The 15078-nt window shown below is 64.6% G+C and overlaps 2 protein-coding genes and 1 long non-coding RNA gene across 3 annotated transcripts; 1 reads left to right on the top strand and 2 right to left on the bottom strand.

Annotated features, from left to right (window-relative positions):
- Window positions 1–18: 18 nt before the first annotated feature.
- LOC116521098 (phospholipase D2-like) lies at window positions 19–11833 on the bottom strand. The gene is made up of 25 exons (XM_032235749.1): window positions 11220–11833; window positions 9999–10095; window positions 9769–9899; window positions 9090–9232; window positions 7409–7508; window positions 7081–7146; window positions 6930–6988; window positions 6743–6835; window positions 6506–6658; window positions 6146–6295; window positions 5958–6041; window positions 5563–5641; window positions 5350–5460; window positions 4952–5131; window positions 4605–4731; window positions 4169–4287; window positions 3299–3412; window positions 2938–3042; window positions 2716–2804; window positions 1541–1654; window positions 1397–1446; window positions 1069–1203; window positions 828–981; window positions 451–568; window positions 19–281 (listed from the first exon to the last, which is right to left on the bottom strand). The coding sequence occupies exons 2-25, from the start codon at window positions 10051–10053 to the stop codon at window positions 57–59; spliced, it is 2754 nt and encodes a 917-aa protein (XP_032091640.1). The 5' UTR covers window positions 10054–10095; window positions 11220–11833; the 3' UTR covers window positions 19–56.
- A 9-nt stretch (window positions 11834–11842) lies between these two features.
- On the top strand, window positions 11843–12580 carry LOC116521099. Its single transcript, XR_004256913.1, has 2 exons — window positions 11843–12263; window positions 12352–12580. It is a non-coding gene; the product is annotated as an uncharacterized LOC116521099 (long non-coding RNA).
- A 689-nt stretch (window positions 12581–13269) lies between these two features.
- LOC116521095 (proteasome subunit beta type-6-like) lies at window positions 13270–14864 on the bottom strand. Its single transcript, XM_032235747.1, is given in 7 exon segments — window positions 13270–13521; window positions 13841–13985; window positions 14225–14331; window positions 14334–14353; window positions 14547–14678; window positions 14795–14814; window positions 14817–14864. Coding segments are annotated over 7 exon segments (591 nt in total). The 5' UTR covers window positions 14856–14864; the 3' UTR covers window positions 13270–13393.
- Between the last annotated feature and the right edge of the window lie 214 nt (window positions 14865–15078).

Genomic DNA, 15078 nt, shown 5'->3' with positions numbered 1-15078 from the left:
GGAATGCGTGTTTATTGAACGTGTGAAGGGGGGGGAGGAGGAGGGGGGGGCGCTGCTCAGGTCCAGACCTCGACGGGGACCATCCCCTCCTTGCAGTTGAGCGGCGGCAGCAGGTTCTCCTCGGCCAGGAACTCCAGCGGGAAGCCCACCAGCAGACCCCGCACCGCCCCCAGCCGCTCCCGCGCCCGCCCGGGGCTGAGCGAGGCCAGGCTGCCCACCGCCACGTGCTCGCGCAGGGCCCGGAGAGACCGGACGGCGTCGGAGGGGAGGCAGCGGAAGACCTGGCGGGAGGGGAGGGGAGGGGGGGTTAGCGCTTGGCCCGGGAGGCCCAGGTCCCCCCCCCCACACACACTCTCCCTCCGGGGCTCCTCAGCCTCTGGGAGGGAAGCCTGCAGGACCGAATAGCAGGTCCTCCTCTCGCTCCACCCAGCCCAAATCCTGGGCACCCACCTCCTCGTAAATGCTGGTGTTGGCCGAAGCTCTGGCGCTCCAGACGTCGCGGAAGAAGTGGTCGCTGATGGGGTCTCGAATGCAGTCATCGTCCTCTGGAACGACCCCCAGGAGGCGCCTGCCAGGGATGTTTGAAGGGCAACATGATGCCAAAGAGCAGGGCTTCCACCCCCCCCAACCCCCCAAAGCCCTGGGCTTCCAGTGGTGGGGCAGCTGGAGAGGAGGATCTTGCTGCCCTCCATCTGCTGGGGCCTCCTGTCATCTCCCTGTGACTCCCCCTTCCCTTCTGCCCCCTTATCCGTCTCCGTGCTCTTTGGGTCTTCCTTGGCGAAGTGGGGGAGGGGGCGTCCCTTTCTGCCCCCCCCCACAGCGCCCACCTGAAGCACTCCAGGCGCAGGCTGAGCGCGAACTTCCCTGCCGCGTACTCCTGCCCTCCCATAACGGACGGCACCAGCTCCCGGTCTTCCACCAGCACGGCCAGCTCGCTGTCGCGCTTCCCCAGCAGGCTCCGGTCATTGATGTTGGCAGAGCCTTTGGGGCAGAAGAGGGGCCCATGAAGTGAAGGCCGGAGCTTGGGCCGCCCTGCCCAAGGCCCCCAAGCGCCCCCCCCCCACTCACCAATGATGACGCGCTGGTCATCCGCAATGAGCATCTTGCTATGGACGTAGACCAGCTCCGTCAGGAGGGCGCCCTGCAGCTCCCCGTGGGTCCGAAGGCCGCAGAAGGTTATGTAGTCCCTCCAGCCATCCCCCACTTTGGAGAGGAGGAGGAGGAGGAGGAGGAGAGAGACGGCAGCCCTGAGTCCCCCACGCCTCAAGGCAGGGAGACCCTCTTCAGCTCCCCCACTTCCAGCCGAGACCCAGGCCTCGCTCCTGCGTGGGGGTCAGGAGGGGGCTCAAGGGCCCCCCAGGGTCAACTCTGCTCCACCCCACCCCCGGGTACTCACTGACTGCCTGGAGGCGGGAAACGATGGACGACTCCCCTCGGCAGAGGGTCCTGCGAAGTGGGAGAAGGAATTGGAGCCCTCCTGGCTGTCCTTGGCAGGGGGGAGCCGCCTCTGGGGCCCCTGAGCCCCCGGGGCCAAACTCACCGGTAGGTGAAGTGGAGAATGGCCTGGATGGAGTTGCTGCCCCCCTGGGCAATGTCCCCCTCGAATCCGGGCAGGAGGGGGAGCAGCACGTAGACCCTGAACGGCTGCTTCTCACTGCAATGGGAAAGAACCCCCCCCACAAACACACACGGGTGTCAGGGACATGGGGTGGGGGGAGGCGTTCCTTCCTGCCTTCATCCCTTCCCTGCCTGCTTCCTGTGGAATTCTTGGCAGAAAATTGAGAAAAGCTCTTTTCAACGGGGGGGGGGGGGCTTTCGTTCGGAGGGGGGAGCTTTTCTGAGCAGGAAATATGGGGGGGGGAAGAGGGGCTCCCATTGAGAGCCAGTTTGGCCTGGTGGTTCAGGCTCCAGGCTAGAGAAGGTGAATCCCAGTCCCCCCCCCCCCCCCGAGGCACGGAGGTCAGCTGGGTCAGCCCACCTCACAGGGTGGTTGTGGGGAGAGGAGGAGGAGGAGGAGGAAGATCTGTTCTCCGCTTTGTGTTATGTGTAAAAATAAAAGCAGGAAATAAATAAGAACAAAGAGAGGTTAATTGTGCCAGTGCGGCGAGGTGCGTACAAGCACCACTTAATCAGGGTGGCCTCACTGGGGGTGTCTGCAGCCCCTTCCCCTCGGGAGCCTCGGTGGGAAAGGGGGCCGCCAACTCCTGGTTTTACTGCTACCAGAGACGGGTTGACCGGAGTCTCTCCGATCCTGGTGGGAGCCCAGCGGTTGTGGAATCGCCCCCACAGCCCAGCACCTCCCCCCTCCCCTTTGGCTGCTGGGGGCTGGAGGGGCTCCGGGTGGAAGAAGAGCCTTGTGGGCCCCTCTGGTCAGCCAATGGCCTCTGCCTGGCCTCCTGGGAGGGGGGGCTCATGGGAAAGGCCTTGGCCCCTGGCTGCCACCGAGCGAGTGGTGGGCTAACAGGCAGCTGACCCTCAGCAGGAACGCAGGCAGGGCAGAGGGGCTTAGGAGAGACCCTCCCTGGGGATTGGGCTGGGGAGGGGGCAGAGAGGCACTCTGCTAATGTTGACCCCTTTGCCACAAAGTAAATTTGGCTCAGCTGCTCTCTGGGCCCCTGCCGGGTTCCCCTCACAAGGACCTGGCGGTAACAATAGGGCGTCTCGCGCAACCTGGGTGGGGCAGCCTCTCTCCCCCCCCCCATTTGCCAAACCCACCTGTGGGCAAGCAGGATCCGCTGCACAACCGCATCTCCGACGGTGTTGAGCACTGAGCGCCCGTCTGCGCAGCTGATGAAGAACTGATTCTGCCGGAGGGAGGGGCAGAGTGGGCCCTGGGCAAAGGGGGGGGGCTCCCCACTTTCTCTCCTCTCCCACGAAGGGCCCCTCCCCCCAGGGACCTTCTCCGATGGAGCCCCTTCCTGGCCCCCTCCGCCCTACCTCGATGTACAGGTAATGCCGGCTGCTCCTGATGACCTCCAGGTAGGCCTTGTAGATGGAGCATTCGTGGAGGCCGGCCGACCAGCGGTCCACGGAGCGCAGCACCTGAGGGCGCAGCCAGAGGGGTCCCAGGTCAAAAGGAGGAGGGGGGGCTTGGGCACAGGAATCCCCCCCCATTTGCCGGGAGGATATTGGATATTCTTGGGGAAACCCCCTGAAAGGTCCTTGCCTGTTGAGCACCAGAAGGGCTGCAGAGTTCGCCCCTTCGGTCAAAGCCCCTCAAAACACATGATGAGGCCCCCCTCGAAAGCCCCCAGGCCCAGCCCTCCCCACCACCCCCGGCCTGGCCCTGCGCCCTCACCTGGACGTCTGCCGCCTGGGCACCGGGCACGAGGAAGGGGAGCTCCGGGGGGACGTGGGGGGACTTGGGCAGCAGGTAGGGGTACCCGGAGCCTTTGTACTTGGCCTTGATTGTCTGAGGAGCAGAAACGGGGGAGGGGGGGTCAGTGGCCCCAGAGCCCCTTCCTTCCCTTGGCTGCTTTTTCAGCACACAAGGACACCCCCCCCTCCAGCCAATCTCCATTGTTTTCTCTCCAAATACGGACGAGTGATAAAAGGGGTCTTCACGGGGGCCAACCGAGGCTCTTCCTCAACCGCAGGGCTGCTCGGGAGGGGACCCTCCAAGCCACGAGGCAGATGCCAGGGTTTGGGGGTCCCTGCCACCTTTCGGGAGGAGGGGCTATAGTGTGTGCTGCTGAGCTGCCCAGGGGGGGCTGGGGGGTCCTTTCAGGCAGGCAAAAGAGTAGAAATACCTATCAGCTGTTTCCCTTTGGGGGTCTTTGCAAAGGGCTGCTCTGCAAAGTGGGGAGGGGGAGACCAGGGGTCCCTTCTATGAGTCTGTTTGGCCAAAGACAACAACCGAGGGGGGGGGCTCCATGGAGACTGAACCCCCAGTTGCTAAAAACAAAACCTGCAGATTCCACCAGCTTCTTTAGCCCTGGGAGGGGGAGGGGGGCAGCCTCCCCCTCTATGGGGGCCACCGGGGGGGGGGGGGCGTTTCATCCATATTTGTGTTGTTATTTGCTTCGCTTACTGATTTCTCCCAATGGCTGTTTCTTTTGTTGATTATCTCCCTGAAACATCCCAGCCGCTCAGGTGTGTTTGCAGCTTCTGGGCCGGGCCAGACCCAGGCCCAGACCCAGCCCGGCCAGCCGCCCCCACACCCACCCACCTTGGTGTAGTTCCAGCGCTGGATAAAGTGCCTGGCCACGTCCCGCGCAGCCACCCCGTGAACGGCCACCCCCACGTCCCGCCACGGCATCCGGGGCGTCTGGAACCTGTCGATCAAATCTGGGCCAGAGCAGGGAGGGGGGGTCACTTTGTGGAACTGGGGGGGGGGGAGCAGTTCCCCCCCCAGCACAGGCCAGCCTCACCCTGAAAGGAGAAGAAGGGGGGGGCACAGGAGGGCTGCCCTTCCTCAGGGGCTGGGCCCGGAGGACCTCCCGGTGGGTCGCCTCTCCCCCCATCCCTCCTTCCAATGGGGGGGGGCAGCATGGAGACCTGCTCTCAGGCAAAGCAAATCCCGCAGGTCCCAGAAGCTGAGAAGACTATATATCACCCCCCCCCTCACCCCAAGGGACCTCTGCCTGCCCCCCCCCCCTCGGTACCTTCAAAGGGCTTGTCCAGCTGCACCCAGTCCTTGGCAATGAGGTTGCCGTAGTCCTTGCCCAGCCAGAGCAGCTGGTTTGTGGCCAGGTCCACGGGGGCCTCCTGGCCTGCAGGGGCGGCCCCACCCTGAGCAAAAGAGAGGGTCAGGGAGAGGCGTGGTGGGGGAGGGGGGGCTCTGGGGCCAGCAGCAGAGGGGAGAAGAGAGAGCAAGTCAGAGCAGACGGAGGGGGGGGGGACAGTCACCCCAGGATTCAGCCACCTGAGTTGCCAGGGGGAAGGAAGGAAGGAAGGAAGGAGGGAGGGAAGGGCGAGAGGATCAGAGGGAGAAGGCGGCTTCTGGGCTCACCTTGGCACCGCGGCCGTTCCCACCCTCCAGGTCCGTCAGGCGGTACTCCGGGGTGTCCCAGCGCCCGTAGGCCAGATCCAGCCCTCCCAGGAAAGCCACAGCCTGGTCCACCACCACCAACTTCTCGTGGTGAGCCCAGAGGAAGACGATGGAGGAGACGTGGTCCGGATGGCGCATCACCTGGCAGGGAGAGAAAGCCAAGGGAAGCCCAAGGGAACCGGGTGGGGCGGAGGTCTCAGGCAGGAGCCCCTGCAGCTCCCCACCACCTACTGGCTCTGGGTGGGAGGTGGCTAAAGGAGAAGGCTGGGGGTTATTTATGCGGGGGGGGTAGAGGAATAAGAAAGACAAGGCTGCGCCCCCCCCCTCGAATTCTGCCCGAGGGAGAGGGACACGTTTACCTTGATGTTGGGGTGCAACAGCATCAAAGCCCTTTTGCTGTATCCGCTGTTGAGGCCGAGGGCCAGCCCCACCTCCTTGAAGAGCAGCACGCACACACGGACCCCCTGCTCCTGCAAAGGGGGCATTTGGGGCGGGGTCACCCACTGGCCAGGGAAGCCAGCCAGGCGCCCCCCCCCACACACACGCACACACAACCTGCAGGGGCCGCTCACCGCTTTGTGCTTCAGGATGAGGTCCAGCCTCCACTCGTCCGACTGAGCCGGGCGCTTCATGTAGACTTCGGGGCTGAGCCTGGGGGAATTGGGGGTGGGGGGAGGTTTCCCTTGGGTGGGGTGGCAGGAAGTGGGCCTGGCGGGGGCTGCTCCTCTGCCTTTCAGAAAGGACCTGCCTCCCCACCCCATCAAAATTGGCTGCTGGAAACTTGCCACTGGAGATGCAACCCACCCCCCCAGTCCACCAGAAGCAGAGACCGGGTGACGGGGTTCTACTGGCCACCAAATGCCCCGGTGTTGCGGGCACACTCGCTTCCACCCAGGGAAAGGGCCACACCACAGGACTCCCGGTCCCCTTCATCCGAAGCGGGGGTGGGGATTCGTGCCAGCCTTACCACCAATCCGTGATGAAGATCTCCTCCCTGGCCGCAACCAGGGCGTCTGCCACAGCCGCAAAGTACCCGGCTCCGTTGAGGAACCTGCCATGGCCGGAGAACGCAGGGTGAGAGAGGGTGATTCCCCGGCCACCCTCCCCCCCCCCAGCCCCTGGAGTGGCAGTGGGTGGGGGGGTGTCTCTCCTCACCAGCGGGCGGGGGTCTCCTCGCGGACAGGCGCAAACCCCTCGTGGCGGTGGCGCTGCAGGTGCTGCTGGCCTTTGCCGGCTGCCAGTTCCGTGATCTGCTGGCCCCACCAGCAGGCCTGGCGGTAGCTGCTGCACTTCAAGACCAGGGACCTGTGGGGGGGCAGGGAGCTCTCCCAGTAGCTGGCAGCGGGCGGTGTGGGCTGCCTGCCCCCCTCGCCTCTGCCCCCCTCGCAGGCCAGGAGGAGGCCGGGGAGAGAAAGCTGCTCCTTGGCTCCTCCTCCACGGCTGCCCCCCCTCCAGCAAACACAGGGCTGAAGGGCCCAGGTCAGCGGTCCTGCCCTCCCCCCCCCTCAGACTGACCTGCAGCTGTTGTCCACCCGGACCCCGTACTTGGTCTCGGTGGGTTTCTTGCCCACTTGGACCCTAAAGGCCGGGTCAAAGAGCAGCACGCAGGAGATGACGCCCGACTCCGGCTTCAGGTAGAGCAGGAAGGCGTCCTTCACCACCAGCCACCTGCAGGGGGAGGGGGGGCAGGCTAAAATAAAAGCAACATCTCCCCCCCCCCACTTCCCTCCCCCTGCCACACCTGGGACTGACCTCTTGGACCAGCGGTAGCAGACCTGGTGATGACCGGTGCAGTTCAGGCCCTGGATGCGGTGGCCCCCGGACCGCTTCAGGATCATGCCTTCTCTGGAGTGGGGGGAGGCGCAGGTCAGACATTGCCCTCCGGCCCAGCACACACACACACACCCCCCAATGCCAAAGGGCAGCCGCCTGGACTCACAAGCCTTTGGGGCCGAGTTCCGGGAGGAAGGAAAGCCGGCTGACGTCCAGGAACTCCGCCTGTGGAGCAAGGAGCAGAGGGTCCCCACGGGAACCAGGGCCAGCCTGGCAGCCCCCTACCCACCCCTGAGCCGAGGGGGAGGGGGGCATACCATTGCGTGGTAGTCCCGGTAAGTGCTCATCTCCAGCAAGGTATTCAGGTAGCTCTCCAGCTGTTTCTGTGGGAAAGGAGCCAGGAGGAGGGCTGCAGGGGGCTCTCGGCTGCCCCCTACCCTTGCAAGCTGCCCCTCAGCAGCTGCCACCCCTCCCCAGATGTCTGGATGCACCTGGCAACCTTATTCATCCCTCACCACCCACCCCTGCTTCCTCCCCCCCCCCAACAGCCTCCTCCCTCTTATTGGAGGTGGCCGAGGGGTCCTTCTGCCCCTCCCTGGAGCCCAGCGAAGGGAGCTGTGCTGACCCTCCTCTCGGCTGCCTCACCTGCTTGCTGGACGGGCGCCGAGAGACCTCGCTGCCCCCGTGTGGCAAGGGGGGCAACTCCAGGGAGCTTGTGACCGGCCAGGAGCCCTGCAGGACGAATCTGCAGGGAGAAAGCCTCAGCAGCCCACCCTCGGCCTGCCCAGAGGGAGCTGAGTGCAGAGCCCAGCAGAGCCCCCACCCCAGGCACCCCCAGAGCTGGGCACAGGCTCTCCCTGCCCAGTGGGTACCCCCCCCCCCCAAATTCCTGGAAACATTAGGCAGGTGTCCCTCTTGGCCTATGGAACTCCCTGCCCAGGGAAAAGGTGGCTGCCTCCCATTGATTTTCATCAGCCAAACTTTTGAACAGACCGAAGCGCTGGAGGGAGCATCGATTTTCCGAACCACTATCCATGCATGGTGGCTTGTCAATTCAAGAGCACTTAAGGCCAACAAGCAGGTTGTAAACCCAACTCTTGCATATCCCAAAGAGTTAAAATTGTGGACGAAGCCACGATGAAAAGAGGGTGCCGGTGTCGAGGCTGCTCAGGGCTCATGAATCCGCAGGGCAAATTCCGCTGACAATCACGTGAACTGATTCAGCCTAATTCCTGCCAAGGGCTGCATTTCTGTACCAGGGGGTTTTTTGGGGGGGGGGGAGGGGGCAAGCGGGATCTGCTTGGGATCATATGAAGGATCGAGCGTGCGAGAGAGGAGGGAAAGAAGGCACCGGGCAGAAAAGAGAAACACACAGACTGTGCAGAGAGCAGCAGGGCAGTTCTGTCAACCAGCCAGCTGAAAAAGAGAGGAGAGAGAAAGAAAGAAAGAAAGAAAGAAAGAAAGAAAGAAAGAAAGAAAGAAAGAAAGAAAGAAAGAAAGAGAGAGAGGGAGGGGTATTCAACTTTGGCACGAAATCCCCCTGAAGGCTGGGTCTCCAGGACGCCCACCACAAAAGATGCCAGAGGGCATCTGGGAGGCTTGCAGTCCATAGAGCCGAGGTGGCACAGTGGTTAGAGTGCAGCACTGCAGGCTACTTCAGCTGACTGCAGTTCTGCAGTTCTGCAGTTCAAATCTCACCGGCTCAAGGTTGACTCAGCCTTCCATCCCTCCGAGGTGGGTAAAATGAGGACCCGGATTGTTGTTGGGGGCAATATGCTGACTCTCTAAACCGCTTAGAGAGGGCTGGAAGCCCTATGAAGCGGTAGATAAGTCTACTGCTATTGCTATTCCATTGGTGGATTGTCAGAAAATTCCTCCTTATTTCTAGGTTGAATCTACTAAGTTAGGTGGCGCAGTGGTTAAATGCAGCACTGCAGGCCACTTCAGCTGACTGTGATCTGCAGTTCGGCTGTTCAAATCTCAGCGGCTCAGGGTTGACTCAGCCTTCCATCCTTCCGAGGTGGGTAAAATGAGGACCCGGATTGTTGTTGGGGGCGATATGCTGACTCTGTAAACCGCTTAGAGAGGGCTGAAAGCCCTATGAAGCGGTATATAAGTCTAACTGCTAACTGCTATATGTTGGCCCTAATCCAAGGTTGGCAACGGGTGTGCAACCTCGGCTGCTTTAAGACTTGTGGACTTCAACTCCCAGAATCCCCTAGCAGGCCTTAAGGGTGGGGGGGGGGCCTTCGCTGATGACACGCCTGGTGTCTCTGGCTCTGGTGGCGGGGGGAGGGGGAGGCCCTCGCTGGCGCCTGAATCTCACCGGGGCAGCGGAAGGAGGCTGAGGAGGAGACGGTGCTTCATCAGGTCCCTGTGGAGCTCCTGGAAGTGGCGGAAGAGCTTCTTCATGCTCCAGGTGAAGCGCCCGTGGCTGAGCTGCAGGGCGTAGACCGTGCTGGGCCGCACCTGCCGGGGAGGGAAGCTGGACAACAGGCCCCCCCAGGCATCCTCCTCCTGCCCACCGCCTCCCCGTCCCCAGCAGTCAGTGGTGCACTGGGCAGGACTGGGCACTTTGTCCTGGAGGGAGGGGGCAGAAGTGGGGGGGCTCTTGAGGGAGCCGGAGCTGAGCTGAAAGGGGGCGGGGGCCCCTCTGGCTTTGGGGCCAAAGGAGGCCGGGAAAGGGCCAGAAGGGAGCCTCCCTTTCCTTCCTTCTGGGGCTGAGCGTGGATTGCAGCTGTATGAACCCTATCCTGGATCTGCAGAAGGAGCCGTGGGCTTCTGGGCATAACCCTGAATTGTAGTCCAGGGAAAGTCCCCCTCCTCTCTCTCTGGATGGAAAGCCCCCTCCTGCATTCGGCTGCCCCCCACTGGTTTCTTCCCTAAAACGGGGAATTCCTGAGACCTGATGGGCTTTGTGGCTGAGGCCGGCTCTCTATGGCTCTCTATGGCAGCTGCAGGGTTGAGGCTTATGGGCAGGTAGGTGCCCGACAGCCCCCACTCACCTTGGAGCCGCAAGTGTATCTCTCCGTGCTTTCCACCCGTGCCACGATGGGCACCTCCTGCAGGAAAAGCGGGGTCTGGGAGTGCAGGGGCCTGGGCTCGTAGACCGCCATGAGGAAAGAGCATGGCTGACCTGAGAAAGGAGGGGGAGCTCAGCCCGAGACCCCCAAGGAGGGCCTGAGCCACCCCCAAATCCCCCTCCCCTCCCCTCCCCCCCTGGGCCCAGCCTGACCTGCCGCCACTGGGGGTTGGAGGGTGTCAGTCTCATCAGGTTCTCCTGGCTGCATTGAGCTGCTGGAGGTCTCCTGGCCAGGTGTGGCCTGTCAGCCCTGGAAAGGAGGAAGGTGGTCCTGGGCCAGGCAAGCCTCCCCACGCTCTCTCCTCTCCCTGGAAGCCCCTCCACGGGCAGCAGATGCCCAGGCCTTCCAAGGCCTCCAGAATCCTTTCAAGGGGAAAAGGCAGCCGCTGGATCTGAGCAGGAAGGGGGCCTGGCTGCAGGCGGACACACTGGGCAGAAGGGCCGGTCAGGCGAAGGAGAGCTATGGCAGGGGACAGACACATACACTGACCTCTGACCCCAGGGCAGCCTTGGCTGGACAGAGCTCTAGGGAACTCTCCCAGCTGCTGCATTCACCTGCCCCCCCCCCCAGCCCCATGCAGGGAACGCCTGCTTGACTGGGAGCCCCCTGGAATGGTTGGGGTTGGGCTATGGGTACACTCCCCCCCCCCCCTTACAGGCCCCTAGGATCTTGGGAACTTCACACAGCCCCTTCAGTGCCAGCTCCAGCTCTGGCACTACCCTCAGGGCATCCTACAAGTTCAAACACGCCAGCCCGAGTTGCCAGGAGGCTTTGGGCAAGAGACGCCCCGGAGGAGCTCCTGGAAGGCTCTTGCTGGAGGCCAGGAAGGGCTCCCAGCGCAACCGAGGCGCCGAGATTTCCGGGAGTTTGGGGAAGGCAGGAAACCTTGAATCATCCCTGCCTCTCTGCTCAGGCTGAGACCAAGGCAGCCGCTGCGCTTTCCTTCGGGGAATTGGGGGGCAGCCACTCGGGGCGTTCTTTCCACGGCGGCCTTCAGGCGGGGATTCCTCTGCATCCGTTGGCCAAGCCGCGCAACGCCGAGAAACTGGCTGGGATGGCCCCGCGCAGCGCAGACGGGGGGGGGGGGGGCAGCCCAGCCCGGCGCCCGCGGCTCAGCGCCCCGCTCTCCCTCTGGCTGGCCGACAGCGGAGCCATCCGGGATTGGAGCCTGCCCGTCCCTCGCCCCCCGCCCTGCCTGCCTGCCCGTCCCTCCCCCCAGGGCGGCCCCCCGGCAGCGGAGTCCCGCGGGCGGCTCCGAGGCGTTGAGTCAGCCGCCACCGTCGGGAGGGATCCTGGTCCTGGCAGTCGCAGCCGGGGGGCGCCGGGGCTGGCGGAGGCCGGGACCGTGGGGAGGGGGCGCCAACGATACCTACCGACGGAGGGAAGGGCGGATCCGCGGAGTAGCGGCGGCTGGAGCGGAGGAGCGGAGCTGCCCCGCCGGGAGAATCAAAGAGGGAAGGGAGAGCAGGAGAGGAAAGGGCTGGGCTCCTGTCCCGGGAAGGAGGAGGGCCGGCCCCGTTTTGGGAGCGAGCGCAGCGCCGCCCAGCTGACGCAGGAGCCCCGGGGCATGTGCAGAGCGCCGCCCCTCCCTCGCCCGGCCAAGTGACCCGCATGCCTCCGCCCGGGCCGCTCCGGCCACAGAGGAAGTCACGGGAAGCCAGCTGACGGGGACGGGTGCGCGGACAGTCCCCGCGTTGCCTCCGCCAGCGGCCGTTCTTGACGGAGCCCCCGCTTCCCCCCTCCAGAGGTTCCGGCCAAGCGATGCCCCTTCGTCCCAATCCGCGGGGACGGGGAGATGGGCGGCCCGCCACTTTCCCAGCGCCAGAGTTTCCCGCCCCTTCCTCGGGGCAGCGGGGGCTCCTGCTTGGGTGGGCGGGTGGGATGCAGCCTTGCTCAGCCGGGCGCCACCCTCGTGGGCAGGGTGCCAGGCGGGTGGGGGAGGGTGGGCGCTGGGCTTCCCTCCCCCTTCCAAACCGCCGGGATGGAGGAGCGGCGGCTGCGGAGTCTCCGGCTAGGTCGGGCCGCCTGCAGCCGAGCCAGAAGCCGCCCCAAAGGTCGCGCGAAGCGTGCCACGCGGGCGGGGAATGAGACCTAAAGACCCTTCGGCGGCTGCGGGCGGGCGGCCCGTCTCCTCCGGGGCCCAGCCCCTCCGTGGCGCCGCGGCTGCTCTGGGACAGCCCCCCCGCCGCCCCCGCCCTGTAATTGCAAGGACTGGCGCTCCCCTGCTGGCCCCAGACGGGGAGGAGGGCTAGGAAAGAGGCGGCTCGGGACGGCAGCGGCTCCGGACCTTTTCTGCCCCGCTGGCGCCTCTCTCCGTCCCTCCAGGATGGGCTCCAGGCTCGCCGGCTGCTTTCCACGCGCCAGACGCGGACGGTGGCGGCGGGCCGGCAAGGCGGAGCAGGGAGAGCCCGCGGAAGGTAAGGTGGCAGGGCGGTGCTCCTTCTCCAGCCGGCCAGGCAGGCAGAGGGGGCGGACAAGCCTTCACTTCTCTCCCCCACCCCCCAGCAGCCTCTCCAGAGGGCCCCGACGTCGCGGCAGGCCGAGCACGGTCCACCCCGTCCACCAGCAGCGAGGGCGACCCGCAGAGCGGCCGGGCGTACTTCAGCGGCAAAGCGCGAGTCTCCTTCCGCCACCAGCTCGACTCCGAGAGGGACTCCACCAGCTGATCCTCCCGAGAGGCAGCAGGCAGGGCCGCACGGGGGAGGCTTCCCAGGAATAAACGACCCCCCCCCCCGCCTCTTTCTTTCTTTCTTTCTCCTCAAGGGGGGGGGAATCGCTTCTGCCCACTGAGCAGGGAAGGGGTGGGGGAGGGGCAGGCCCCCCAACCAAGCTCAGGAGGCTGCCTGTATGAAGGAGGGGGTGGGGTGGGGACAGCTATTTGGAGCTGCCAAGGAAAAGGCTGCCTGGCACACAGCCAACCCTCCCCCCCCCCTCCGGCAGAAAACACACAGCACCTCCCCGAAAAAGGCTGCTTCCGTTGGGCCTCTCCTACTAGCCTCTGCCAGAACAGGGTGGAGCCCCCCCTCTTATCTCAACCTATCACAGCTGGGCAGCAATCAGGGCACCACTACTAGGAGTAGGCAGAGCCCGCCTGGGGAGGGCACACTGGCAGAAAGGGCCCCCACCCTCTGCTGTTTGTGGGGGGGAGGGGGGTAAGAAGTGTTCACTCGACCCTCCCCCCATTAACCCAATTTTCTGATTTAGCAAAGGATCCCAAGGGGAACGGCTGGTTTGGCCCCTTTAAACCTCCAAAGGCTGCTGGTGGCTTCATGCTGTTTCCTTGGTCTTCTGTCCGCTGCAAAGCTTCCGACCTCATCAGAGGGAGGGGCAGAAGAAGAGGCTGCTCTTGGCAGGCAGTAAACAAAAGTGCCCCCCCCTCCATGTCGTTCCCCGCAAGGACCAAAAGAAAGCAGCCACACTCAGTGAGGATTTCTGCCTTTAATACCCACCAAACGCACATAAAGTCGACCCCCAGCCCCCTCCCCAAGAGTTGCAGGCTGTTCCAGGCGTCACTGGGGGCCACACCGCCTTCCCACCCACCCCCACCTCAGATGGAGGAAAACCGGGGCAGTTCGTTGCCGAGAATGACCTTGCGCTCCACACCGTCCTTGGTGATGGCAGCCAGGCGGATGACGCCCCCACTCGAGCCGTCGCGATCCATGGCCAGGGCGAGGGCTGCAAGGAGAGAAGGCAGGAGAAGCAGAGTCAGCCCCTTCCGGAGACATAATTAGAGCCTAGGTGGCGCAGTGGTTAGAGTGCAGCACTGCAGGCTACTTCAGCTGACTGCAGTTCGGCTGTTCAAATCCCACCGGTTCAGGGTTGACTCAGCCTTCCATCCTTCCAAGGTGGGTAAAATGAGGACCCGGATTGTTGTTGGGGGCAATGGGCAATACACTGACTCTGTAAACCGCTTAGAGGGCTGAAAGCCCTATGAAGCGGTAGATAAGTCTAACTGCTATAATCGGGGGCTCCTCGGGCCCTGCGGTCTCCTCACCATTGGCTGTGAAAGTCAGGCACTCCTCCTTACTCATCCCGGGCTTGTAAGAAACGTCCACGAAGCCGTAGATGTAGGAGCTGCCGGAGCCCCCAATGGAGAAGGGCTGGCGGACCATCATGCCCCCCATGGGGACCGAATACACCTGGAAGGGAGGCGAGAGAAACCTTCAGCAGAGCAGCCAGAAGCAGGAGGGCTCGGGGGTGGCCGGTTGGCATTGCTACAAAAATCCCCGAGGCCAACCCTGGGTCCAAATGGACGTCCATCCACCCAGGCAGGACATCCTCCGGGTAGGCATGCAGCATGCAGCGTCAAGGGCCGGGCTCCCACAAGGCTCACCCCCCCCCCCACCCAGAACCTGGGAAGCACGTGGCTGCCCCTCACCTGCCCCCCCTTGAGCCTGTCCCAGCCGGCCACCAGGATCCCAGCCGTCAGGTCCTCCCGGTAACGGTAACACATCTCCTTGAACAGGCTGGCTGCCGTGTGCACCAGGGCTGCTGGTCCAGCTCGATGCTGCAGGGCTGAGGAGAGGGAGGGTTGCAGGCAGCCCCCACAAGCCCCCCCCCTTTCCAAGGCCCCCCCCCACCACCACCAACCCAGGCAGACCAGAGGGGCTTCCACGGGCAGATCAGTGGCACCTGCCAGGGTGGTCCTGCCGCCCCTCCCCATCGCAGAGCCTGCAAACCCCCCCCAAACACACACAGACCTGTGGAAGCCGAGCTGGTAGGCGACAGCGTCAGCGATGGCCTGGGTGTCGGCGGCGGAGCCGGAGCGGCAGCAGAAGATGCGGTCGTGGATCTGGGTCAGCTTGTCCGTGACTCGGTTGGCGATGTAGGACCTGCGGCGGCACAGCCGTCATTCCCTCCGGACCCCCGCCCGCCTCCCTCCTCCGCCCGTCCCCTGCCTCCTCTCGGGACCCCCCCAGCCCCGTCCCTCCGCCCGCCGGCCACTGACCCTGTGGTGGTGCGTGGAGTCTGCCCCCGATGACCACGCCGCCCTCGAACTCCACGGCCATGATGGTGGTCTGCGGCGGAAGAGAAGGAGCGTCAGCCCCGGGGGCCCGGCCAGGACCCCCCCCCGCCCGCCTCCCTCCCGCCCCCGCCGGCGCCCGCCCTCACCCCGGTGCTCTCCGCCTGGTGGGTCCAGTCCGGGCAACCCGGCCGCCAGCCCGAGGCTCGGACCCGCCGCCGGCCCAGTCATTGCCATCGCGCCGCCGCCATCTTTGCCCGAGCGCGACA

The sequence above is a fragment of the Thamnophis elegans genome, chromosome Z, assembly GCF_009769535.1.
Source record: "Thamnophis elegans isolate rThaEle1 chromosome Z, rThaEle1.pri, whole genome shotgun sequence".
Lineage (NCBI taxonomy): Eukaryota > Metazoa > Chordata > Lepidosauria > Squamata > Colubridae > Thamnophis > Thamnophis elegans.
Note: the sequence above shows the minus strand (reverse complement) of the source record. Positions and strands in the feature narration are given on the sequence as shown.

Bases quoted from the DNA above. Each gene is read 5' to 3' on its own strand.
- LOC116521098 (XM_032235749.1), bottom strand. From the start codon at position 10,053: ATGCAGCCAGGAGAACCTGATGAGACTGACACCCTCCAACCCCCAGTG. The intron at 6,836-6,929 runs GTGAGTCCAGGC...CCCCCACTCCAG, and splicing joins GAACTCGGCCCCAAAGGCTT to AGAAGGCATGATCCTGAAGC. The intron at 3,043-3,298 runs GTGAGGGCGCAG...CTGCGCCCTCAG, and splicing joins CCCAGGCGGCAGACGTCCAG to GTGCTGCGCTCCGTGGACCG.